Consider the following 25360-nt stretch of genomic DNA (forward strand, 5'->3'; position numbering starts at 1 on the left):
CTGGATAGGGACAAATCAAACACTGGCAGTTCTGAGGTTGTGACCACTCATTACAGGGAGGGATGACAGCAGTATATATGCATTTACAAGTAAAAACAGCTTTTGCACGGAATGGGACCTTTAATTAAACAGAGCTACCAGTGGCACTATACTGTATATCCCACTTTTTAAGACCCATCAAGGCAAACCAGAACTGTGGTCACTTTTAACCTGACATGTTGCACAATGTATTTCGTCTTTTTCTACGTATGTATATTTATACATTTGCATTTGTATATATTGTCACTTGTAATGTTTCTGCTTTTGTTATAGGGTTATGGGTGCGAATTAACAATTTCCCTACCCTCCGGCATGTTTAGTCTACATCTTGTAATTTTATACCAATGTTCAATCGTTTAATCAGCAGATCACCTTGGAGTTGCTGTGAGACAAAAGCCGCTTGGACAAAAACATCTGTGTACTCGCAGTCCAATACAACTGTTCCAGGGTAGTTCATGGTCCTCAGCCTAGAATAGGTAGAGAGTAGCATTGTATCCGATTTTGTGAAGTACCTGAAAGCCACACTTGAGTAAAAGTACAGATATGTTACCAGAAAATTACTTATCTGATTAACTAGGCACCTACGCTCGCCCACCCTGCAGCTCGCATTATGCTGCTCCTTGATGGCATACTTCAGGGATGCTGGATCACCTGTCCTGCAGACTCCCACTTCTTTCAGTGTCTGCCACTGGGACTTGATTTTTGCTCTTATGACATCACTGATGACATCATCAGTGGGACTCAGTCGTATGACATCCCTGATGATGTCACAATGCTTTTATGACATCACTGAGAGAGCGGGCCCATGGTCTCTTATGGGCTAAACCCCACATTCAGTCCCACTGATGCCGCCATATTGGATCCCACGCAGATCCTTTGCCATGGTTTGTGAGATACAGATGATAATAATGATCTGTACAATAATAACAACAGTGTTCCAGGCAGCGCTCTGTGCTTGAATATGAAGAAGAGGTAAAGCAGGCAGCGGTCAGTTTGGCCAAACAGCAGTTTATTGACATGTTTGAGTTGTTGGACAAACCGTGAAATGTCACATGGTACATCAGCAGTGATTGGTATTTTTGCAGCAAAAAAACACAAAAACAAAACAAAATGAATTCATGATTTAGATTTCATATTTTGTACAAGTTTCTGATCACGATTTATATTAATCAAACAGATTTAAAACACCTTATTTACATAAATCTACTAACGTAGACTGCAGGAGGAAGTTTGGGGCCAGGCGTGTGTGTGTGTGTGTGTGTGTGTGTGTGTGTGTGTGCTCATGGAGATATTTACCTATCTTTATTCAAGGGCGCAGCCTATCAATTCGATAGCATGAATGTTGAGATTGTGTAAGGCTTTCATTCAAACCCCGCCCTCACACTCAAATAGCGCCCGCTCATGCTTAGATTTGCTCTGCTTGTACTCAAACTCTGTGCCCGCAAATAGAGAAAAAAATCCAAGAAGTTTCTCAAGCGCACAGAAGCAGTTTGACTGCGAGAGCAGGAAGTCTGTCCAAGCAACAATACATTTGAGTGTAAGCACCGAGTTTGAGCAGCGTGAGCGGGCGCTATTTGAGTGCGAGAGCGGGGTTTGAAGGGAAACCTTACAAAATCGAACATGCAACATAATAACATAATAACATAATAATAATTATTATTATTCCACAGTGCTTTGTTGGATTAAAAAGTACAATGCTGCTGCTACCGACTTTTCCTAAAAGTGTCTGTATTGTCATTTAAAATAGTTGTTTTATGAATTGCACAAGAGGCAAAGAAAATATTACCGTTTTTACCTAGAAAGACCATATTGGCGGTCATTTTGACCTCACTTTATTTCCCAGGGTTATAGACCTATTTTTAGTCTATATTTTACCATTTTGGTGTTGTTTTATCTTTTTTAAATATATCTTAACACAATAAATGCATTAGTCTCTCAATTGGGTATTTATCATGATGAGAGATTATAGAGTTTACATTAAATCTAGTGGTCAAAATGACCACTTAGTCTTTCTAGTAGTTATGGAATTCTGGTCCTTCTAGTGTTAAGGTGGACAACACATTCAAGTTACATAGAACTCCTGCTGTTTTACAACCAATAATGAACCAACCAATTCCTCTTCTTTTTCATCGCCTCTCCAAAGAAAGACAGTCCATTTAACTGTTTTTGGCGCTTGATTATTGTTGGTCTACACCTATATACACCTACAACTACACCTATATATCTCAGTGGTCTACACATGTGGGTCAGGCAGCACTGCAGCAGCAGCAGCACAGGCTTTCTTTTAGTCTGAGATTTTTTTTAAGTGGCCTGATGTCCGCGACTCCCCGTCCAAGCATAGAACCAAGCATGATAGAAGCTGTCCGCTCATCCATGGCAATCTTTTGGAGTAGCCTATTCACCTTATGTAGCCACGCCCATTTGACCCGGGTTGTGCGGTCGTGTTACAACTTCCGCTAAAAATAATATAAAATAAAATGGCTGGCTGCTCCAATATCATCTAACTCTGAATTAACTAATAATTTAGCCAATTGTATGTAACATACGAAAAAAAAAGCAAACGGCAATGTCTAAGAACGCAACGCCATGTAACTGGCTCGTTAAGTCTCGCATTCCAGGGAATTACGTTAACGTCTGCGGGTCTTATAGGCGTAAGTGGCTCGAGCTGCGCTCGGAGGAGAGAAAACTATCCGAAGCTTTCTTTGTTGGAGTCCAGGTATGTTTTACAAGGAAGTGCTCGTCATTGTCGACGATAACGTTATCTGACCTGGCTAACAGTGGATACTCGCTTGCTTGCTGTGTACCGAGCTCAAAGTAGTAGGCTACGTTCTTTATTTTAACCCCCGCACTGTCCGCTCCAAAAACAGCTCTCTTATTTTGCGCCGTGACCGCCGGAAGAGTTAACAGGACCCGGAAGAATTTGACCCACTGTAAGGTCTGAACATAAGGTGAATAGCTCACTCAACTCAATTCACATTCTCAGCCAGGACATGATGGCTGGTCAAACAGTAGCGTATTAAGCATGATTCTTTTCAGTTTACCCATGATTTTTTCAGTTTAAGAAGTGGGGGGGGACAGAATCTAGGTTTTCAAAAGTGCGGAGGACATGTCCCCCCTGTCCCCAGTGGAAAATACGCCCCTGGGAACATGAAATCAGTAAATCAATCAAATTGATAAGACTGCACTCTTGAATAAAGACGGGGACAAATCTGCATATGTACGGGTAGTGGGCGTGGTCACTTCCACACCTTGACGATGCCGTCGCGTGACGAGGTGACGATGAAGCCCTGTGTGGTCTGGAAGGTGGCGATGTCGGTGATGATGTCATGGTGTCCCACAGGGAGGGCGTCCGGGCCGCGCCGCGGCGAGTCCTCCACCGTCCCGCTCTTCTGTTTACTGTGGATCTCCTGCAAATGCAACACACACGCGCGCGCGCGCACACACACACACACACGCACACGCGCACGCACGCACACACACACGCCAACAACACGTTTTTAGTTTTAACTTGACGCCCAGAGGCCGCGGGTGAAAACCAGACAGAAGGATAATGAGCATCATTTTAACTTCAATATACAGTATCACAAATTAATATAACTGTTATAACCGTAAACCACTGAGTCCATGTTGGAGCCGATTGTTAGTTCTAGTGTTTCTCTCTTTTCACTCATTTCCTTTAGTCTGGTTAAATTGAACTGGCTTGTTTTCCCCCTTGGTGTGGTTCGTTTGGGCAGGTGTTAACACAGCTTTGGTGCGGACCAAAACAACCACACCCAAAGCCTTTAGAGGACGTGGTCTCGGTCTGGTCCCAAACGAACTCTGGAGCGGTTCGTTTGTGGTGGGAATGTGATCCGAGAGCAGTATAGTTTTACGATTATAGACCTACAGTACGTTTCTATGCCTTTTCTCAGTGATATAAATCCTGTGTGTCCAGTGATGGACTATGCAGCTGGGGTGTGGGGATCAAAAGTACATACTTGCTGTACTAACATTCAGAATAGAGCTATTCGCTGTTTTCTTGGTGTACACAGACTGACTCCAAACTTGGCCATCTGTGCTGATATGGGCTGGGAACCTTGTGAGGTTAGACACAAAGGTGAAATGGTACGCTTATGGAATAGACTGGTTAGAGGACAGCATAACAAAAAAGGTTTTCAACTGGAATCTCACTCATAACTATCCGTGGGCTCGAGAAATGCTGTCCATTCTCTATCAAAGCGATCTGCAGTATGTATTCAGAAACAGATTACCATGTGATGTATCTGCAGTATGTATTCACAAACAGATTACCATGTGATGTATCTCAACTTAAAAATCAACTTTTTCTGCAACACAAGGAGAAGTGGGCAGCCGATATTTGCCTTAAACCTAAACTTCGCACATATGCTCTTATTAAGGAGAACGTTAGCCCAGAACCAAAAGGTCAGTCTGTGCTCAACTAAGATCCGGCACCCTCCCCTTGGCAGATCCAACGCAGTCCCAGAAGAGGACAGGCTGTGTTTAGTTTGTGACCTAGGGGAAATAGATAATTGAATCCATTTTGTGTTTTACTGCCCCCTGTATGACGATTTAAGACTAAGTCTTTTTGAAAAGATGTTTGGTGCACACCCTGAGGCCTTCTGGTTTTAGCATGAGCCCAGACTTGAATTATTCTTTAGCAAGGGAGCTTTTGATATGGTCCAGTTTATTGGTAAAGCCCGGCAGAGAAGAAAGAATATGTTAATTAACATTAACAGTTATTACCAAAGATAATAACTTGTTTGCACAAGATGAAAAAATGTCACCTTTCAGGACTTTAACATCTCCGTAAATACCAACTCTGCCGTCGCTCCATGTTAAATTGCATAGCAATGTGCTCTTGCCAGTGTGTCATAGAAGAGATTTTAAAATACTGTTACTAGTCTACAAATCACTTAACGGCCTAGGCCCAAAATACATCGCTGAATTGCTCCCACGCTACGAACAGTCTAGACCTCTCAGGACAGCGGGGATCCGGCTTACTAACTGTCTCTAGGATCAAATCAAATCATGGGAAGGCCGCATTCACCCACTATGCTTCTGCTAGCTGGAACAAACTGCCTGAAGACCTCAGATCTGCCCCAACTTTACTTACTTTTAAAAATAGACTCAAGACTTTTATGTTTACCGTCGCTTTGAACTGCTGACAGCTGTTTTTTAGGAGATGTGTGCGGCCTATAAAGGTTAGAGTCCAACTATTATAAAGGTTATGGACATTTTTAACTGCTGCGCCTGTCGCTTAATGCACTTTTTATGCTCTTTTTCTGTTGTGATGCTTTTAAATGTATATTTTATCCTCTTATTCTTTTATTTCCTTGTGTACCATTTTATGTGAAGCACTTTGAATTGCCTCTGTGTATGAAATGTGCTATACAAATAAACTTGACTTGACTCTAGTCCAGAACACAGGACCTACTTCCTGTATTGACTTTCTTGCTCCCGCCCCCAGACACATCTGACCAATAAGCAGAGTGAACGTTCTCACATGGTTTGGAGAACCCCCACCCGTGTGAAAAGAAACCGAACCAAGGGGAAAACTCTCCAAGTTTGATTCAGACCAGAGCAAACAAACTATAGGTGTGAAAACGCCCTCAGGCAACAGTCTCAACCCCCACATCCTCTTTTCAACAAAGCCCTAATGATCAAATAAACAATTATTATTATGATCAGACTCCCTCCCTCACTAGGTCTGGTCTGCTCACCTGAACCACTTCGGTGCCCTCGATGATCTTGCGGCTGTACAGGACTGAGGGGCAGTGCAGCGAGTCATTGGCTCCTCCCGCCACGATGTACGAGCGCTCTGGGTACGCCAAGTCCCAGAACCTGGAGAGAGAGAGAGAAAGAGAGAGAGACAGAGAGAGGCACCACAACGTGTGGCATTAATACAACATCCACTTCTTCGCCTGTCAATGCTTAAACCCCCCGCCCCCCCACCCCATTTTTTATCCCATTTTTATCCCCCATTAGTGCTAACGTAATTTATTTATCCTGGTTGCTGCTCCACCCTCTGCCGATCTGGGGAGAGCCGAAAGCTGGCTCCATGCTTCCTCCGAGACATGGGCAGTTAGCCAGCTGCTTCTTTTCACCTGACAGGGAAAACTTCACCGGTAGGACATAGCACGTGGGAGGTTCACGCTATTCCAACGAGTTCCCCTCCCTCCGAACAGGCGCCCCTAACGACCAGAGGAGGAAACACTTCAGCGACCAGGATATTGCATGTTTTGGTGAAGGGGGTTCCTATATGAAGGAAACCCCCAGGGGGCACGGGGAGAACATGCAAACTCCACACAGAAAGGCCCTTTTGACGACCCCACCCAGGCAATGGGCACTCGAGGACATGCCGACGGGGCACGCGCTCCTAGCGTCCCAGGTGGGAATCGAACCCAGGAACTTCTAGCTGTGAGGCGACAGTGCTTACCCACTGCGCCACCGGGCCCCCAATACTTAAAAACCTCATTGAGAAAGACACTATGCAATTTAGCAAAAACATTTTTGTAGAATTTGTAAAATATCCATAATCAGTCATTCCTCCACAGATGTAGAGTGAAGACAGACAAATGTTTTCCGCCACCCTACTCCCAAGATGACCTTCAAATACCAATACTAATCTCTTTGCCATGGAACCCAGAAACAAACAAATAGCTAAGCTGTTTAGTGAGGCAGCTGGTGTCAAGCTGAAGCCGTAAAGCATGTCTTTATGACGGGGAGTCTCATCTCCTCTGCTTTAAATGATCTCTGGATGTTTATTTATTACATCATCTCCTCCATGTAGATTTCTGTTTATATCTGTGTACTTCAGTGATGCTCAAATGTTTTTTTGTGGAACCCCCTCAAGGAACCCTGGGTGGTCCCCGGACCCCGTGTTGAGAACCACCGCTGTATGTCTTTATCCAACTGGCTCAGGGACAAAACAAATGCAACTGCACTGAATTCTGCAAGAGACGTTTTGTAGCAGTTAAACTGGTTTTATGCCCACGGATATGCCCGCAGATAGAGTAGTAAGGCTGATCCGTGAGCGGCTTCTGGGACGCGAGTCGGGGTCTTAATCGGCCTCTGCTGGGTCTACTGGGCGAGGGTGTATGATGTTGACAGACCCGAAACACCTAACGACCCCAGATAACATCACTGATGACGCGTCCCAGCGCATGCGGCAGTAGTGTATTTGAGAATATAGAATAAATATAGTGATGCTCAAATGTTTTTTTGTGGAACCCCCTCAAGGAACCCTGGGTGGTCCCCGGACCCCATGTTGAGAACCACCGCTGTATGTCTTTATCCAACTGGCTCAGGGACAAAACAAATGCAACTGCACTGAATTCTGCAAGAGACGTTTTGTAGCAGTTAAACTGGTTTTATGCCCACGCAAAATCGCCAGCGCTGACTGCGCCGAGGGGGTTGCCGCAGCTGGCCGTCCTATCGGCGCAGCTCGGCCGAGGGGGCGTGCAGCTCCTCAAAAATGTGACTCCGTGGCGTCAATGCGGACGTGACGTGACCAGCACGAGAGCTGTGATTGGACGTACTTGTTGTGAGGAATGAGGAAATGCCATTTCCTCGTTTAACAGTGCTTGTCCCTCATCTAGCAAAGCCTTCTGCAGGCTCACCGGAATGAGTTTTGAAATGGAGGGACAATAAAATGTCCCCCCACCAACATGATTGCAAGTTCTTGGTAAACGACACGATAACTGTTTCGGACGTGTAGCGCAGCCAACGCGCCAAGTTACGTTCGAGTATGCACAGTCTCGCTGTCGCCACTAGTCGGCGGCAGGGCTCCAAGTCGAGGTTGCGCAGAACCCTGTCAGCACCTTTAGGCTGCAGTGAGGCTACAGTGAGGCTAGTTAGGTGTCAGTGAGGCTTCAGTGAGGCTAGTTAGGTTGCAGTGAGGCTAGTTAGGTTGCAATGAGGCTAGCTAGGTTGCAGTGAGGCTACAGTTAGGCTGCAGTGAGGCTAGTTAGGTTGCAGTGAGGCTACATTGAGGCTGCAGTGAGGCTACATTGAGGCTGCAGTGAGGCTAGTTAGGTTGCAGTGAGGCTACATTGAGGCTGCAGTGAGGCTACATTGAGGCTGCAGTGAGGCTACATTGAGGTTGCAGTGAGGCTAGTTAGGTTGCAGTGAGGCTACATTGAGGCTGCAGTGAGGCTACATTGAGGCTGCAGTGAGGCTACAGTTAGGCTGCAGTGAGGCTAGTTAGGTTGCAGTGAGGCTAGTTAGGCTGCAGTGAGGCTAGTTAGGTTGCAGTGAGGCTAGTTAGGCTGCAGTGAGGCTACAGTTAGGCTGCAGTGAGGCTAGTTAGGTTGCAGTGAGGCTAGTTAGGCTGCAGTGAGGCTAGTTAGGCTGCAGTGAGGCTACAGTGAGGCTGCAGTGAGTTTTCAGTGAGTGAGTGACTGGGTGTGTGTGGAGGTTTGACTGGTTCAGACCTGATCCTCATGTCGGAGCCGGCGGTCAGGAGCAGCGGGTTCCCATCAGCTGGACTGCAGTAGATCCCATGAACACTGTGAGGAGATGGCTGCAACGCACACACACGCACACACACACACGCACACACACACACACACACACACACACACACACACACACACACACAAGCACACACACACAACACAAATGACCTAAAAGGATAAGGCTGGTGCTTTTAGTGCTTACCATCAAAATAACAAAATCAGCAATGCATTTGTTCTACTTCCATTACTTTCTGACTTCACACGTACCATTTTTGCCAACCTGGTAGTCATTAGCCTGGTAAACCAGCCAGTCACGTGACCTCACATTAGCCTGGTAAACCAGCCGGTCACGTGACCTCACATTAGCCTGGTAAACCAGCCGGTCACGTGACCTCACATTAGCCTGGTAAACCAGCCGGTCACGTGACCTCACATTAGCCTGGTAAACCAGCCGGTCACGTGACCTCACATTTCATTTCGTTCTTCGTTCCCGTCTGGCCTGAATCCTTCACAACAGTGTTTAGCAGTGGGCAGAAGTTGGACGGGTGTACTTGCCTTTGACAGACAACTCCTTCAGCCAATCAGCGTTTTGATCCAGTCAAACCAAAATCCACTCGGGAGAATGGGCAAAAACATTTTCCATCTCTGCAATAACTGCACTTTGTGGCTGTTTAAACTCGACGAATGCTGACATTACTCCTCGAGGGGGACAGGGGCAAGGAGGCGGCCATTACTGTTCTGCTAGTGGCGTTCCTGATTGGCCGGTCACAATGTCAACTACGAGGCGGGTCCCGGATTGGCTCGTCCGCTTTGCAGTTTCTGCTAGTATCCCACCCAGGGCACGGGGCCAGATGGAAACGACAAACAAAATGAAATGTGAGTTCACGTTTACATAGACATAGTTTCCATTTCAAAAATCGCTAACTGTGATGTCTTTATATATTTTTTTTTATAAAAATGAATAAACAAATAAAGAAAGTTATAAAAAGAAAAAGAAAAAAGAATATCTAAACACTTATCTCAGGTACATTCCACAGACAGCTGTTACGGCCTTAGGCCGTAATTGTAGTATTTTATTCCTTGTGCTTTTCTGTAACTGTGTGGAGTGAGACCTCACTTCTGTGGGAGGATCTTTGTCTCTTGTGTGTGGTGGAGAGTGAGGACTCTGCTGTGTGAGCACGTTTATTCCCTGCAGGTGTGTTTGCAGTAGGGGATTGGCTGGCCAGTGGAGATTGGCTGATGACATCGTCGCTGGGGATTGGCCACTCCAGGGACAGGCCCCTATATAACTCCTGTGCTTTCAAGATGGCACTGGGGGATTGGTGTTAGCTGAGTAGTGCTAACACTGGCCCTCCATGTTGCCTCCTTGCTCCTCCAAACTGTGATTTTTGTGTTTATCTTTGTGCTTAAGACAACTGGGAAGCTGTGGTAGCTTGGTAGCTCTGTCTAGCCACATTGCAGTAATAATTTATTCTATTTATATTGTTAATCTGTTTGGTACATTTTGTCATGTGTTGTGATGCTGGACTCAACCTCCTGTATTAGCTGCTGCTTCCAATGCCTGCTCTAGCCTTGGCTTCGGCCTACTCCTCAGGCTTAAGTTAGCTTGTTCTGTTAGCGTGAGAGTAGAGAGTCCAGTGTCCCCGTTTATCTTTTTTACGTGTGAAAATAAAATCACGCATAGCTTGTCATTGTTGTCAGTGTCTAAGTTTTATGTTGTGGTCAAAACCCCTAGACCGGGTCACAACACAGCAGAGTGGAGTCGGTGTGAGCCGAGTATTCAGTGTCACTGTCTGCCTCTCCAACAAACTGAACACAGTCCGGTTTCTCCTTGGTTGCTTTGGCGTTCAGAAAGAGCGAGCTGCACTTTGAAGTTCCAGAGAAACTCCCTCCAAACACGTCCATCACTACACTGCCTCAACCCACATGTGTTTTACATATGTTCAGGATACAAATGACAGTTTTCGGATGTGTGAGATCATGTGCAAAATAAATCAGCATTGTTTTTCAGTGCACTTTTCATTTGTAGTCAACAGTTTTGCAGACATTCATTTAATTGGACAGTGATTCATCTTCGGCTGCTCGGAGTCCATCTCTGAGCTTCCCTACAGCTGTGCAACAGTCTCACTGACACTGGGGACAACTGTCGCCAAAAGACTTATTCTGAAGGAATGGAGGTCCTCCTCCTCACCTTCTTTTCAGGTGTGGCTGACGGACATGATCTCTGTTATACAGATGGAGAGAGACTCAGGTGCCTGAGAACCAACGCAGTTAACAAGGTTCTCAAATATCCGGGGGCCGTTTTTGGGCTACTTTGACGAGGTTAAGAATGACAAGTGCCTGAGGTTGACGGATGGTTTGCCTGGCTGGTATTTCATGGACCCCTTGTGTGGGACCCCAGTAGGGATGGGCATCGAATTTCGAATTTTCGAATAATCGTTGTTATTATCAAGGTCGACTTTTATTATTGAAATTCGAAATTCGAAAAAAAAAAAAAAAAATTTGAGTGAAATGTTGCATTGTCTCCCCTGATTCTAAGTATAGTCAAATCGCTTGGTTTGAGCAAGTAAAACAATTTTTATAAGCATTTTAAGCAAGGTTTATGGAAAAATGAATGGCGGATGAAATCCCATGAAGAGGGAGAGGGGGTGACTTTGGCACCCCTTTGGCACTCAGACCTGAGCCTACTAAATATTTACCGTAAATTCCGGACTATAAGACGCACCGGTGTATAAGCCGCGGGACCAAAATTGACTATTTTTTTCTTCTATAAGCCGCACCGGACTATAAGCCGCGGGTGTTTTGATGTTTAATTACCATATGAAAGGGTTCGTGCACAGAGAGGAATGTCGGGAAAGAGATCGCTGTTTGGGGAAGCTCCCATTTATTAACATTTCAACAAAACAAAACAAAAGTCAGGTCACTAATCCCCAGACAAAATCACACAACAATAGGCTACCGTATATGTGCAGCAAACCTGTAACCAGAGAAGTCAAGTCACTAATCCTCGTCTTCCTCTTCTTCCTGCGTACTGAAACCACCAAAGTCCTCATCTTCAGTGTCGGAAACGAACAGGTTCAGGGTGGCTTCGTCAACCACTCTCCTCTCTCCTTCAGGTGCCATGGCACGAGTCCGATACCTCACGAGTCCGACACCTCACGAGTCCGAAAAAAGAGGCTAACTTCCCCCAGACCCTAACCCAAAACCTAACCTCTCCCACCCCCACGCCTAAACCTAACATCCCCCAGACCCTAACCCAAAACCTAACCTCTCCCACCCCCACGCCTAAACCTAACCTCCCCCAGACCCTAACCCAAAACCATGAGGTGTCGGACTCGTGAGGTATCGGACTCGTGAGGTATCGGACTAGGGGGCAGTCCCCGTGGCGTCATCCTCTTCATCCCGCAGCAGTCCAGCGTTTTGGAACCCGTTGGTAATTGTGGATGTTTTCACACTCCTATAATATTCCGTGATCTTCCTTTGTGTGAATTCGCCGAAGTTTGTGATTTTCTCCTGATAGTCGGGAGGGAGTTGTTCAGTAGTTCTCCCCCGGACGGACAGTCCCTTTTGCCCAGGTTACGCGCGGCTGCTCTGTTTGATCGGCGGCTGCTCTCTTTTAATGCGAGATTGACTGCTTTCAACTTGAAAGCTGCCTCGTGTGAATTTCTGCGTACCTTCCCCATGGTAAGTGAGAGTGTTGCTTCTACTGCTCGTCTTGTTGTGAATATTCCTTGATCTTCCTTTGTGTGAATTCGCCGAAGTTTGTGATTTTCTCCTGGTAGTCGGGGGAGGGAGTTGTTGCCCGAGTGGCCGTTTGCTTACCGTAATTACCATATGTAAGTGGTCACGCACAGAGGGGATTGTCGGGAAGAGATGGCTGTTTGAGGAAGCTCCCATTTACCGTATTACAACATTTCAACAAAACAACATAACACAACACCACCGTTGTTTATTTTTACAGTGCACACAGTGTCCGCGGTGTGGTGAAAAGAGGGCAAGAGAGGAAATTAAAACAGAAGTGGATTTATAGTTAGAAAGAGTGCTAAAAAAGAGAGATTTTTTTTTTTTTTTTTTTTTTTTTCTGAAAAAATCCATAGATAAGACGCACCGTTATATAAGCCGCAGGGGCCAAAAAACGGGAAAAAAGCCGCGGCTTATAGTCCGGAATTTACGGTAATGAACCACTCATGATTGTCAAAACTGTTTTTTATTTTCGAAAATGTCAATGTCATGTAACATGTTCTTTACTTCAGTGGTGCAATGCTTGTTTGAGCTAAAAATCCACAGCAGAAGCTTTTTATATTAATTAATAAAGCCGTAGACTTAGAATCAGGGGAGACAATGCAACATTTCACTCACAAAAAAAAAAAAAAAAAAAAAACATTTTTATTTTTATTTTCGAATTTCGAATTAAATTCGAATTTGGCCAGCGAATTTCGAATAGTGTTTTTGCTAGAAATGCCCATCCCTAGACCCCATGCACACTATATATCTCTTATAAACACATAATGCGGCTGATAGCACCACGTTGTAATGTTGAATGTCAATAATGTATGTTATTGTATGTATGCGATTTTTTATCCCATTTTTATCCCCCATTAGTGCTAATTGAATTTATATTTATCCTGGTTGCTACTCCACCCTCTGCCGATCTGGGGAGAGCTGAAGCTGGCTCCATGCTTCCTCCGAGACATGGGCAGTTAGCCAGCCGCTTCTTTTCACCTGACAGAGGAAGCTTCACCGGTAGGACATAGCACGCGGGAGGTTCATGCTATTCCAACCAGTTCCCCTCCCTCCGACCAGAGGAGGCACCACATTAGCAATCAGGATATTGCATGTTTTGGTGAAGGGGGTTCCTATATGAAGGAAACCCCCGGGAGGCACGGGGAGAACATGCAAACTCCACACAGAAAGGCCCTTTTGACGACCCCACCCGGGCGGTGGGCACTCGAGGACATGCGGACGGGCACGCATTCCTTCAGCGCTCACAGCGTCCCAGGTGGGAGTCGAACCCAGGACCTTCGAGCTGTGAGGCGACAGCGCTTACCACTGCACCACCGTACCCCCAGTTTTTTCCCACTTACTTTTCCGGTGTCTGAGCGAGCCGTTCGTCTCGTTCGTATATTGTTCTATAAAACATTTAAAATAAAATAGAAATTAGAATGACCGCACTGTGGAAATAATATATCCACATATGCCTCCGCCAACAACTGAGCAGTCGACATCCATGTCTGTCCAGACTTTGACGTTTGAGCCAAATGTGAAGAAATTCCATCAAGGTGTTACTGAGATATGGCGTTACCGAGCTTAACAATGGTGTTTGTGAGGTCACAGTGACCTTGACCTTTGACCACCAAAATCTAGTCAGTTCATCATTGAGTCCAAGTGGACGTTTGAGGCAAATCTGACGAAATTCCGTCAAGGCGTTCTTGAGATATCATTACATTACATTACATTACGTCATTTGGCAGACGCTTTTATCCAAAGCGACTTACAATAACACATTTTTGTCAGCAAAAGAGCAATCAACTATGGAGCACAGTCTATGACAACTACAACTTCTGAAGGAACAGTGGTACAAGTTTAGGTTAGTATTTTTTTTTTTTTTTTTTTTAAAGAAAGAGAGAGAGCTAAGTTAGATCAAGAAGGGCCCAGATGGAGCCTGAAAAGGTGTGTCTTTAGTCTTTTCCCAAAGATGGGCAGTGATTCAGCCGTCCTGACCGAAGGTGGAAGCTCGTTCCACCATTGAGGTGCCAGGGACGAGAAGAGTCGAGATCGGGATGAGCGACTTTTGAGCCCCCGTAGCGAAGGAGGGGCGAGGCGACCTGCACTGGTGGAGGAGCGAAGGGAGCGCTGAGAGGTTTGGAACCTGACCATAGATTGCAGGTACAGGGGAGCTGACTGGTGTGCAGCCCTGTAGGCCAGTACCAGTGACTTGAATTTGATGCGGGCCGAGATGGGAAGCCAGTGGAGCTACTGGAAGAGGGGAGTGACGTGAGAGAATTTGGGTTGGTTGAATACCAGACGGGCTGCAGCGTTAACGATATCGCGTTAAGCTTGAAAATGGTATCCGTGAGGTCACAGTGACCTTAAAGCATGGCTTTACCGGTAATCAACCCACTTTGTATCATATATAATCTCGCTAATATAAGCACATGGCCAGTGTTTTACCTTCTCTCTCTGTTTACCTCACAGAGAAAATGCTCCTGCTCCTGTCTGCAGAAACTCCGCCCCCACCAGCTGCAAGTCATTAAGGCTCGTTAAGGCTCTCAATGCGCATACTTAAAAAATAAAAATAAAAAATAACAGCCGCTAGGGCTGCCCTCGACCAAAGATGATCCTGGTCGACCAGAAATCGACCCAGCTCCGACAAATTGATTTATCAAAATGGAGTAAAAAAAAAAAAAAATCAGTGTACTTTTTTTGCAGTGTACGTTTTTTCTTATTATTTTTTGCAGTGTACTGAGTGCACTATTACCTGATAGCTGATAATTATAAATAAAAGCTATTTGCAGCATTGTAACGTTACCGGAATGGAAAGACTGATCAGCGTACCATGCACCACCTGGTCATATTCAACAGCTTTCAGAAAGCGTGTGCGATGTTATGGTTATGTAACGTGGATAAATAGTTGGCAGAGAGGAGAGCTAGACAGCTTTTACTTTTGCCCGATACAGATTAGGGATGTCCGATATTATCGGCCTACCGATATTATCGGCCGATATTAGCATAAAAAATTAGTATCGGAAAATATCGGTATCGGTTTTCATGCCGATATATATATATATTTTTAATATACAGGGGGAGTCTCACTGAGAGCAATGCTCTCTTTTTCAGGAGTGACCTGTTCACATTCACACACACATTCATACCTGGAAGCTGACCAGTACAACCACAGTCTGATCTGTTGGCCACTGGGCAGCTCCACTGGAGCGGTTGGGGTTAAGGGCCTTGCTCAAGGGCACCTCAGTGGTGGTAATGAGGTAGGGGCAAGCGCTGCCTTTTCACTTTCCCCACCCAGATTTATGCTGCCGGTCCCGGGAATTGAACCGACGACCTTCTGGTCACAAGCTCGCTTCTCTAACCGTTGGGCCACCACCTGAAATTTTGGTGAAAAAAAAGCCCGCTTATATCGGTATGGGTTGATATCGGTTGATATCGGTATCGGAAATTAAGAGTTGGACATTATCGGATATCGGTAAAAAAGCCAATATCGAACATCCCTAATACCGATAAACATTGCTGTTATTTTGCTCATCGGATACCAATATGTTTGCAGATATACCGTGCGTTCCATATTCAAATGAGACAAACACACCCCTACCTGCATCTCAGACAGCGGGGGTGCAGAGCTCGCCCACAGGGTGAACTTGCGGTCTCCAGTCTCCATGTCCCACATAGACACTTCATTATTCCCCTGGACAGCTACAGACAGACAGACGGACAGACAGACAGACAGACAGACAGACAGGCAGGCAGGCAGGCAGGCAGACAGACAGACAGACAGGCAGGCAGGCAGGCAGGCAGACAGACAGACAGACAGGCAGGCAGGCAGGCAGGCAGGCAGGCAGACAGGCAGGCAGGCAGGCAGGCAGGCAGGCAGGCAGGCAGGCAGGCAGACAGACAGACAGGCAGGCAGGCAGGCAGGCAGGCAGGCAGGCAGACAGGCAGGCAGGCAGGCAGGCAGGCAGGCAGGCAGGCAGACAGGCAGGCAGGCAGGCAGACAGGCAGACAGGCAGGCAGGCAGGCAGGCAGGCAGACAGGCAGGCAGGCAGGCAGGCAGGCAGGCAGGCAGGCAGGCAGGCAGGCAGACAGACAGACAGACAGGCAGGCAGGCAGGCAGGCAGGCAGACAGACAGACAGACAGGCAGGCAGGCAGGCAGGCAGGCAGGCAGGCAGACAGACAGACAGACAGACAGACAGGCAGGCAGACAGACAGACAGGCAGGCAGGCAGGCAGGCAGACAGACAGACAGACAGTCAGGCAGACAGACAGACAGACAGACAGACAGACAGACAGAGACATATCTTTTATTATATTGTGCCGCTTCGAAACCTTCAATTTAAATGAAAAGACCTGTAATATATTTAGAAATGTAAAATGGAGCCTTTCTCACCAGCGATGACAGAGGATTGGTAGAGTGGGTGCATGAGCAGCCGTCTGATTCGTGCTCGGGCCGGGTGGGTGTGGTTGGAGATGGGAAGCTGGAACCGCATATCCCAGCATGCCATGGTGCCGCTGCTCGTCCCTGAAGAGGAAGCAGAGACTGAGAGCTAGGACATCTCACACGGACGATACGGGTTGATGTTTGTAAGGCTGGTATAGATCATCTTGTCAGTTGTTTGTAAGGTGTCAGGAAAGTCACTTTTGAACGATAGTAGGATGCTTCCTACTGGGTTTTACAGTTTTAGGGGCCCTTTACACGAGGACGGTTTCCTATGGTGACGGGGAATTATTGTATCGTTAGTGCCTCCCTTTTAGACGGCGACTCGTAGGTGAGGATATTTCCTCTGACCATATACACAATATTTGTAGGCTATTTCCCTCGGCAGCTGTTCACATCTCCATGGTAACGATAGAGCGTCATGGCGGAATGCCTCCTCGCGCCGTGTAAAAGCATTTTCTGTGTGAAAAGGCAACGCTGACTCATTTGCGGGCCTTCCTAACGGCAATATTAATATTAATATTAATAATAACGGCAACAGTGGCTACAGTCTCACACACACACACACACACAGGATAGGATTTGTGAATATTGTGAGTTGAAGGAAGTGGAGAATTAATTTCATTTTATTTTGTACCGCCCATTCTATCACAACTTATTTACGAGAGATACTATTTAAAAAAGTTCACTCCCCTGAGCTAAACCTGTTAGATTTTGAAGAAGGAGCCATACTTGAATTTCTTTTTGACAACATCTTCGCCTTTTCCGAATATATTTCATATGCGTGTGGGATAGGAGGAAAAAGATGACATATGATAGATAATTCATATATTTTACTTACTACATATTGTAGTTAAATCTGTGTTTTGCTGTCCATTTCCTGAATGTATTGTTTATGCAGCGGAATCGATATGGTAATAGAGAGCCGCAGGAACGAGTCCGGAAATCATCGATGCTAACAGTCCTGGTTCTTCACTGTTTTCGCCTATGGGAGTTTTGAATGGGTTTTTGGCGCGATGCTTCTAACAATCTCTCTGGGCAACGCTGGCTTAATCAAACGCGAACCAGTGTTTAGTAATATCATCTTCACACACGAGGACCACTTTTATGAGTTTTGAAGCTTTTACGTGCTGTTAGCTAGCTGGCTAGCTAGCAAACGGCTAAATGAGACTACACTGTTGAGTCGATGGAGATATATACGTCAATAACGTCACCACTTCAAAGGACGAACACGGAAATTCTCTTTCCCTCACCTGGTTCAGCCCCGTTCAGCCCGGGGTAATCAGTGCACACATCAACAACAGTCCAGGTTGAGTGCTGACGTGACGTGGAAGCCTATGCGACAGTGTGTAGTTCTGGATTAGCTTAGCTCGAGCTTTTTACTTTTAGGGCTCGCATTTACGCTACAAAACTCATGAAAGTGGTCCTCATGTGTGAATATTATCCGACTGAACTCTGGTTTGCGTTTGAATAATCTTGCGTTGCCCAGAGAGATTATTTGAAGCATCGCGGCAAAAACTCATTCAAAAATCCCATAGACAGAAACAGTGAAGAACCAGGAAGTCCGGGACTTCCGCGTTCTGACTACAAAAATACGTCATCCCTGCGGCTCTCTATTACTTTATGTTGATGTGTCTGATAATCCCATGTGGGATGGGTCATGTAATTTGTCCTGACACGTAAATAAAACTTTCATTCATTCATTCATTCATCACACACACACACACACACACACACACACACACACACACACACACACGTGTGTGTACCCAGGCAGAGCCAGCACTGGTGCATGTCCACGGTGAAGGAGGTGATGAGGCCCAGGCGCAGGTCGTGTCTCAGGGTCCAGGCGTTGGTGTTGGAGCGGAGGTCCCAGCCCACCAGGCTGCCGTTCACCGTGCCGTACGCCAGCACCGACTGGGCCCCCGAGTTAAAGTGCTGCACGTCCACCACACAGCCGTCCTCCTGCAGGTCCAGGGTTCTGCAGCGAGGGGTAAAGAGTTTTAAAGCTATCTGATCTATGATCTGTGGTTTTAGGAATAAACAATATAATTAAGTTGAACACAAGATTTGTTTGAACAATCATTTTCTACATGATGCCATGTTAAATCAACAGAATTGAAGGTATTTAGAGAGTGAAAAACTGCAGTCAAACAGGGGCTATCTCCAGCTCAGACAAGTCGCTTATTTGTAAACAGCCTCTCAGAGCCAATCAGGACTCTGATTGGCACATACCCCCAGGTTGGTCCCGCCTACATTAGTTAACCCTTTACTAGCTGTTTTTGACATCTTTTTGATGAGAATTAATAATTTTTATTGGATGGAAAAAAAAATATATATATATATATATATATATATATATATATATATATATATATATATATATATATATATATATATATATCTTCCATGACTAGTCAAAAGGTTGGTGAAGCTCAAATTAGGCTTTAGCGATTATCGACATTGAATATCGCAATACTGTCACCGGAGCCCCTGTAGGCTATTTAAACTCCAGCTGAGGTGTGGGCGTGGTGACCCAGAGGTGTGGGCATGCTAGTGAGTGCTGGTGACTCGGAGGTGTGGGCGTGGTGACCCAGAGGTGTGGGCGTGCTAGTGAGTGCTGGTGACTCGGAGGTGTGGGCGTGGTGACCCGGAGGTGTGGGGGTGGTGACCCGGAGGTGTGGGCATGCTAGTGAGTGCTGGTGACTCGGAGGTGTGGGCGTGGTGACCCGGAGGTGTGGGGGTGGTGACCCGGAGGTGTGGGTGTGGTGACCCGGAGGTGTGGGGGTGGTGACCCGGAGGTGTGGGTGTGGTGACCCGGAGGTGTGGGGGTGGTGACCCGGAGGTGTGTGGGTGGTGACCCGGAGGTGTGGGGGTGGTGACCCGGAGGTGTGGGGGTGGTGACCCGGAGGTGTGGGTGTGGTGACCCGGAGGTGTGTGGGTGGTGACCCGGAGGTGTGAGCGTGGTGACCCGGAGGTGTGTGGGCGTAGTGACCCGGAGGTGTGTGGGTGTGGTGACCCGGAGGTGTGGGCGTGGTGACCCGGAGGTGTGTGGGCGTAGTGACCCGGAGGTGTGGGCGTAGTGACCCGGAGGTGTGGGCGTAGTGACCCGGAGGTGTGTAGGCGTGGTGACCCGGAGGTGTGTGGGCGTAGTGACCCGGAGGTGTGTGGGCGTAGTGACCCGGAGGTGTGTGGGCGTAGTGACCCGGAGGTGTGTGGGCGTGGTGACCCGGAGGTGTGTGGGCGTGGTGACCCGGAGGTGTGTGGGCGTGGTGACCCGGAGGTGTGTGGGCGTAGTGACCCGGAGGTGTGAGCGTGGTGACCCGGAGGTGTGGGCGTGGTGACCCGGAGGTGTGGGCGTGGTGACCCGGAGATGTGGCGTGGTGACCTGGAGGTGTGGGGGCGTGGTGACCCGGAGGTGTGGGCGTGGTGACCCGGAGGTGTGTGGGCGTGGTGACCTGGAGGTGTGTGGGTGTGGTGACCCGGAGGTGTGGGCGTGGTGACCCGGAGGTGTGGGCATGGTGACCCGGAGGTGTGGGTGTGGTGACCCGGAGGTGTGGGCGTGGTGAATGTACCTGGTCTGGAAGGGCTGGAACTTGGGGGATTTGGGCGGCTTGTTGGCCTCGACGGCCAGCAGCTGGATGGAGCCGTTGTCCGAGGCCACTGCCAAGTAGTGAGAGCCCTGGCAGAAGGCCAGCGTCTTCACATGGCCGCCGATACGCGAGTACGTCAGCACCGACCTGGAGGAGACGACAAGACAAGACACAAAACACTGTGGTGACAACAGCCAAACACTATTATACACAATTCATGTTCAAATGTCTTCCCCAGTTGCACATGAGCACAAACACCAACAGCAGCATGATATTCTGACGCTTCAAAATGTTACTCAAATCTGCAGTTAAATCAGTCACACTCAACTGTCAACGATAGCCTACACACACACACTTTAATTCTTTCCCCACCCAGTATTTAAAAAAAAAGTTTTCTATCATATTCACTCATGTTTCAGCTTGTGATTGGCTGTCTGTCAATGGTATGAAACTTGATTGGCTGACCAGTCTCCTAAGGGGGCGTGGCAGTGGCACAGATACAGGAAGTGACTGGAAGTTGGGGTGTATCTATCCTCCTTCCTATCATCATCATCATCATCATCATCATCAGTATATAAATGGGAGGCCTGGCCTGCTCTGAGGAGCAAGGACGAGCCAGGATGGGAGAAATGTGGAGATAGAATTCCACCGGCCACCGTCAGCGTGTGTGTGTGTGTGTATGTGTTGTGGTTGTGTGACAAATAAAGACGGGTTTGTCCGTCCAGTTCTTCGTTACCACTTTCAGACAGACACGGTTCTGGTTCTGGCTCCGTTCTGGAGTCTCAGAATCTTGGTGCTTTCTGGTGAACCAGCCCGTCCGTGTTCACACCAGTTTAAGCGGAACCAAAGTGGGAGGACATTATTCGGTAGTCCTTCTTCAGTTTATTAAGTTGATTAATTATTTGGTCTGGCGTTCGAGTGAACCCAGCCTTGGCCATCTCTTCCGCAAGTTCGGCATACGACTTGCTCTTTCTTGTACTGCTTTCTAGCTTTTCTTGAGATTTGGTAGATGCCCAAATCACCACTAAACATTTGGTTTCCTCAGCAGACCACTGCAAATTATTTTTTTTGCAGTGGTCTGCTGAGGAAACCAAATGTTTAGTGGCGATTTGGGCATCTACCGAATCTCAAGAAAAGCTAGAAAGCAGTACAAGAAAGAGCAAGTCGTATGCCGAACTTGCGGAAGAGATGGCCAAGGCTGGGTTCACTCGAACGCCAGACCAAATAATGAATCAACTTAAAAAACTGAAGGACTATCGAATAATGTCCTCTTTGGTTCCGCTTAAACTGGTGTGAACACGGGCTGGTTCGCCAGAAAGCTCCAAGGTTCTGAGACTCCAGAACGGAGCCGGAGCCAGAACCAGAACCGTGTCCGTCTGAAAGCGGTATAAGAGAAACGTTCCACTTTCAGCAGCTGAATGTGAAAACAGCCTTCTAGTGTAAGACTCTGCACAGACAACGTTCTGCACAGTGAAGCTCAAACATACAACTGAAGGAACAAGAAGACAAACAGGTTTTTGACTTTAGGGGGTCTTTAACTGACCTGGTGGTAGTGGTCTTGCCCTCCATCTTCTGACTGTCCCACACCTTGACCGTGCTGTCGTTGGAGGCTGTGGCGAAGATGGCGTGCTCGTCGGACACGCGGATGCGGTTCACGGCAGCTTTGTGCTCGTGGAGGTGAGCCACCAGCAGCCCCTTGGGGTGCCACCCTGTACCACACACACACGCACACACACACACGAACACGACGAACACACACACACGTGCACACACACACACGCACGCACACACACACACGCACACAGTACATCACAACACTATACGAAGATTGCACTGCAACTAGGGCTGCACGATATGAGGAAAAGCTGCGATGTGCGATAACACTGTTCAATATTGCGATGACGATATGACCTGCGATAAATAAAAAAATGCTATAAACAAAAATATTAATGGGTAGGGGTGCTCCGATCCGGCTAAGCCACGATCCGATCCGATTCCGATTCCTGGGGTCACGATCCGATTCCATAATCGATTCTCAATTCCAGAATCTATAATCAATTCTCAATTATGTAGTTTTATATTGCAATAACACACAAAGGTAAATCTAGGACAGAAAATGACAAATGTATTAATGCTGAACTTCAAATTCAACTTCTGAAGTATTACAGTCAGGGCCTGAATTCATTTAGCAAACTAGGGGGGAATTCCCCCCTTATGTTCTTCAGATAAGATGGATTTATAGGCTGGGGGGGATCTGTAGACTTTGAGAAGGATTTATAGATTTTGGGGGGAATACATTAACCAGAGTTCTTAAGTGCAAGAGGTGGTGGCACCGTGGCAGTACAGTACACAAATGACATGAACATTTGGACACTTATTCAGCCGGTATCTTACATGTTGCGTTCAGGTGCACTGTAAAAAAAAAAAAAAAAAAAATACAATACAATACGAAGAAGAATCGATTCTTGGGAGTTTGGAATTGATCCAGGAATCGTGGCATTAAGAATCGCGATCCTTTCAAGAATCGATTTTTTGGAGCACCCCTAGTGCAAAGGCTCACTTTTATTTGCTGAGCTTTCGGTCTCTTAGACCTTCATCGGAGCATACGACATGCTATGCTCTGATGAAGGTCTAAGTGTTTGTTCACACCAGGCGCTTAACAGCAGCAGAGCTGAAGCTAAAAGCCACGCTGAAGCTGAGCTCAGGCTAAACCGCTCACACTGAAGCACTCTCTTTTCCTCAGCGCCTCGCCTGGCGCGCCTTGACCCCGCCCACAACTTCCATTGACTTCATGCCTGGCAGCTTCACGCTTGGAAAATAGAACTGAATCCTGAACCATCGCTTCAGCGCAACTTGATACTCATACAACCCCGCGTAAAAAAATTTAAAGTCCCTGGAAACCAAAATCCACAAAAACCTTCTAACTATAAAATGTAGGGTCTTATGTGAGTAATTGTGTGCCTCAGAAAGTAGGAGACATTAGTTTCAACCCAAAGCCCCAAAATCACCACTTTTCTACAAGGTCTGGATTTCCACTTCCTTATTGAAGATGATTGAAGAGAGCGGGGTGCGCGGTGCTACAATGAATGATCTTATCACGTCATAAGATTTAATCGAATCACACACACGCACGCACACACACACACACACACACACACACACACACACACACAGTAGCGCTGTGCACTCGCAGCGGCAGTCTCTCTTCCTCTCTGTCAGTATGCGCCGAGCAACGAGCGAACACGAACACACACACACACACACTCCATCGCTCTTTCCTTCTCTCTCTCTCTCTCCGTTTCCCCCCCTCTCTCTCTCGCTCTCTCGGAGGAGAAGTCCTGCACGCACACACACAGTCCGCGGGACTTTTGTCATGACTGTCAAACCTAAATTTACGTTCATCATCGTTCAAATTTGGCTGGTGGCTTATTAACATAGGTTCCTGTGAAATGCTAAATAATAAAAAAATATTTCTGGTTTCCAGGGACTTTAAAAAATAAAATACAAACTATCCCTTTACGACCTATCACATTGGTGAATCTCGCCACAGATCTCTTAAACAGTGGAAGTAGTTTTTTTTTGTAGGAGAGACTTTGTGAAGATGGGAAATCAGGCATGTCATGTGACATATGAGAAACTTGTGCAAACCCATGTGCTGCTGGCTTGTGGCTGACTGCAGCACAGACATTATAATGTTGATTGAGGTTGTATTATATATTATATATTATATATTATATATTATATATATATTGTATTATATTGTGTTATAAGTGGAATCAACCGCTTAGTGTTTGGTTGGGATGAAAACCAGCAGACCAAACTCGGGTTTCCATGGACCAAGGCTGAGGTTGAAACATTCAACATACTGTGGTGTTATATCCATGCCATGGTATTGCATTTTACAACAATGACTATTAGGGGTGTCACGATACCCTCAGTTCACGATACGATACAATACACGATATTGGGTTCACGATAACGATACGATATTTATTAATTTTTTTTACAAAACTTGAATAATGAAAATATATGACTGGAAAAATAGTCTTTCATTTGAAATGCAAGACAAAATGCAAAACAAATGCTGTTGTTGGAAATTGTTATTATAATAACTAGAAAACAATATGGAAGATAAGGCTTATCTTGCAATATAATGTGTCACACTGTCACAAACTAAACGTTTGTTGCATGGTAAAAGAAAAAACAACTATTCAATCTATATCTTAAATAACTTATGCAGGCAACGAGCTGTGTATTGTGTAGGCGAGTATCTTCACATTTAATTGTCATCCTCTAAGACAGGGGTTCCCAACCTTTTTTGTGCCAAGGGCCGGTAGATGCATGGAAAAAAAAGTCGCGGACCGGTTGTCAATTTTAATGGTTTTAGTTACATATATATTTACTCACCAGGTGGCGACAAAGGGTAAGTAACAGCCTTTTGTGTTGTACTGTATGTAGCCTATACAGTATTAAATACTGTATAGGCTACATTAGTTAAAACAAAAACATAAATTTTATGTTTTTGTTTTAACTACAAACATAAATAAACGTCAACTTGAAACTATGTTTCAACTACCACACACAGCCTATAATATTATAGCCTATGTTTATTAAAAAGAAATATCTATATATATATATATATATATATATATATATATATATATATGTATATATGTGTGTGTGTGTGTGTGTGTTTGTGTATATATATATATATATATATATATATATATAAATATGTATAAATATAAATATAAATATATATGTATAAATATATAAATATGTATAAATATATATATAAATATATATATTTATATATATAAATCAACTTGACTGTTGTGAAAGAGAAAGTGTGTTTGTGTTACCGGGCGGAGGGGGCTTGGTCTCCCACTCGTTGCTCTCCATCATGTGTTTGGCCATGCGCTCGGCGCTGCACTGCTCCCTCTTCTGCTGCAGCAGCTGCTGGAGCTCCGCCCTGCAAGTGTTGAGGCGGCGCTGGTGGGCGGGGCCTCCTGACTGCACTGCAGGGGGCGGGGCCAGTGTCTTCTTGCTCTGACTCACCGGCCCGTCACCACCCCCCTGCATGGGAACAAAGCCTGCATCAGTTCACT

The 25360-nt window shown here is 46.2% G+C and overlaps 1 protein-coding gene across 1 annotated transcript in view; it reads right to left on the minus strand.

Annotated features, from left to right (window-relative positions):
- Positions 1–1076: 1076 nt before the first annotated feature.
- LOC310799893 (phosphoinositide 3-kinase regulatory subunit 4-like) overlaps positions 1077–25360 on the minus strand; it is an 82647-nt gene continuing 58363 nt past the window's right edge. The window contains exons 16-24 of the mRNA XM_083662501.1: positions 25115–25328; positions 21796–21961; positions 20235–20399; positions 18429–18640; positions 16612–16743; positions 15820–15920; positions 8472–8560; positions 5760–5880; positions 1077–3446 (exon numbers count right to left, since the gene is read on the minus strand). Coding sequence (XP_083518627.1) covers positions 3276–3446; positions 5760–5880; positions 8472–8560; positions 15820–15920; positions 16612–16743; positions 18429–18640; positions 20235–20399; positions 21796–21961; positions 25115–25328 — 1371 coding nt within the window. The 3' untranslated portion in view covers positions 1077–3275. The remainder of the gene's footprint in view (positions 3447–5759; positions 5881–8471; positions 8561–15819; positions 15921–16611; positions 16744–18428; positions 18641–20234; positions 20400–21795; positions 21962–25114; positions 25329–25360) is intronic.

The sequence above is a fragment of the Poromitra crassiceps genome (assembly GCF_964638095.1).
Source record: "Poromitra crassiceps genome assembly, chromosome: 29".
Taxonomy (NCBI): Eukaryota; Metazoa; Chordata; class Actinopteri; order Beryciformes; family Melamphaidae; genus Poromitra; species Poromitra crassiceps.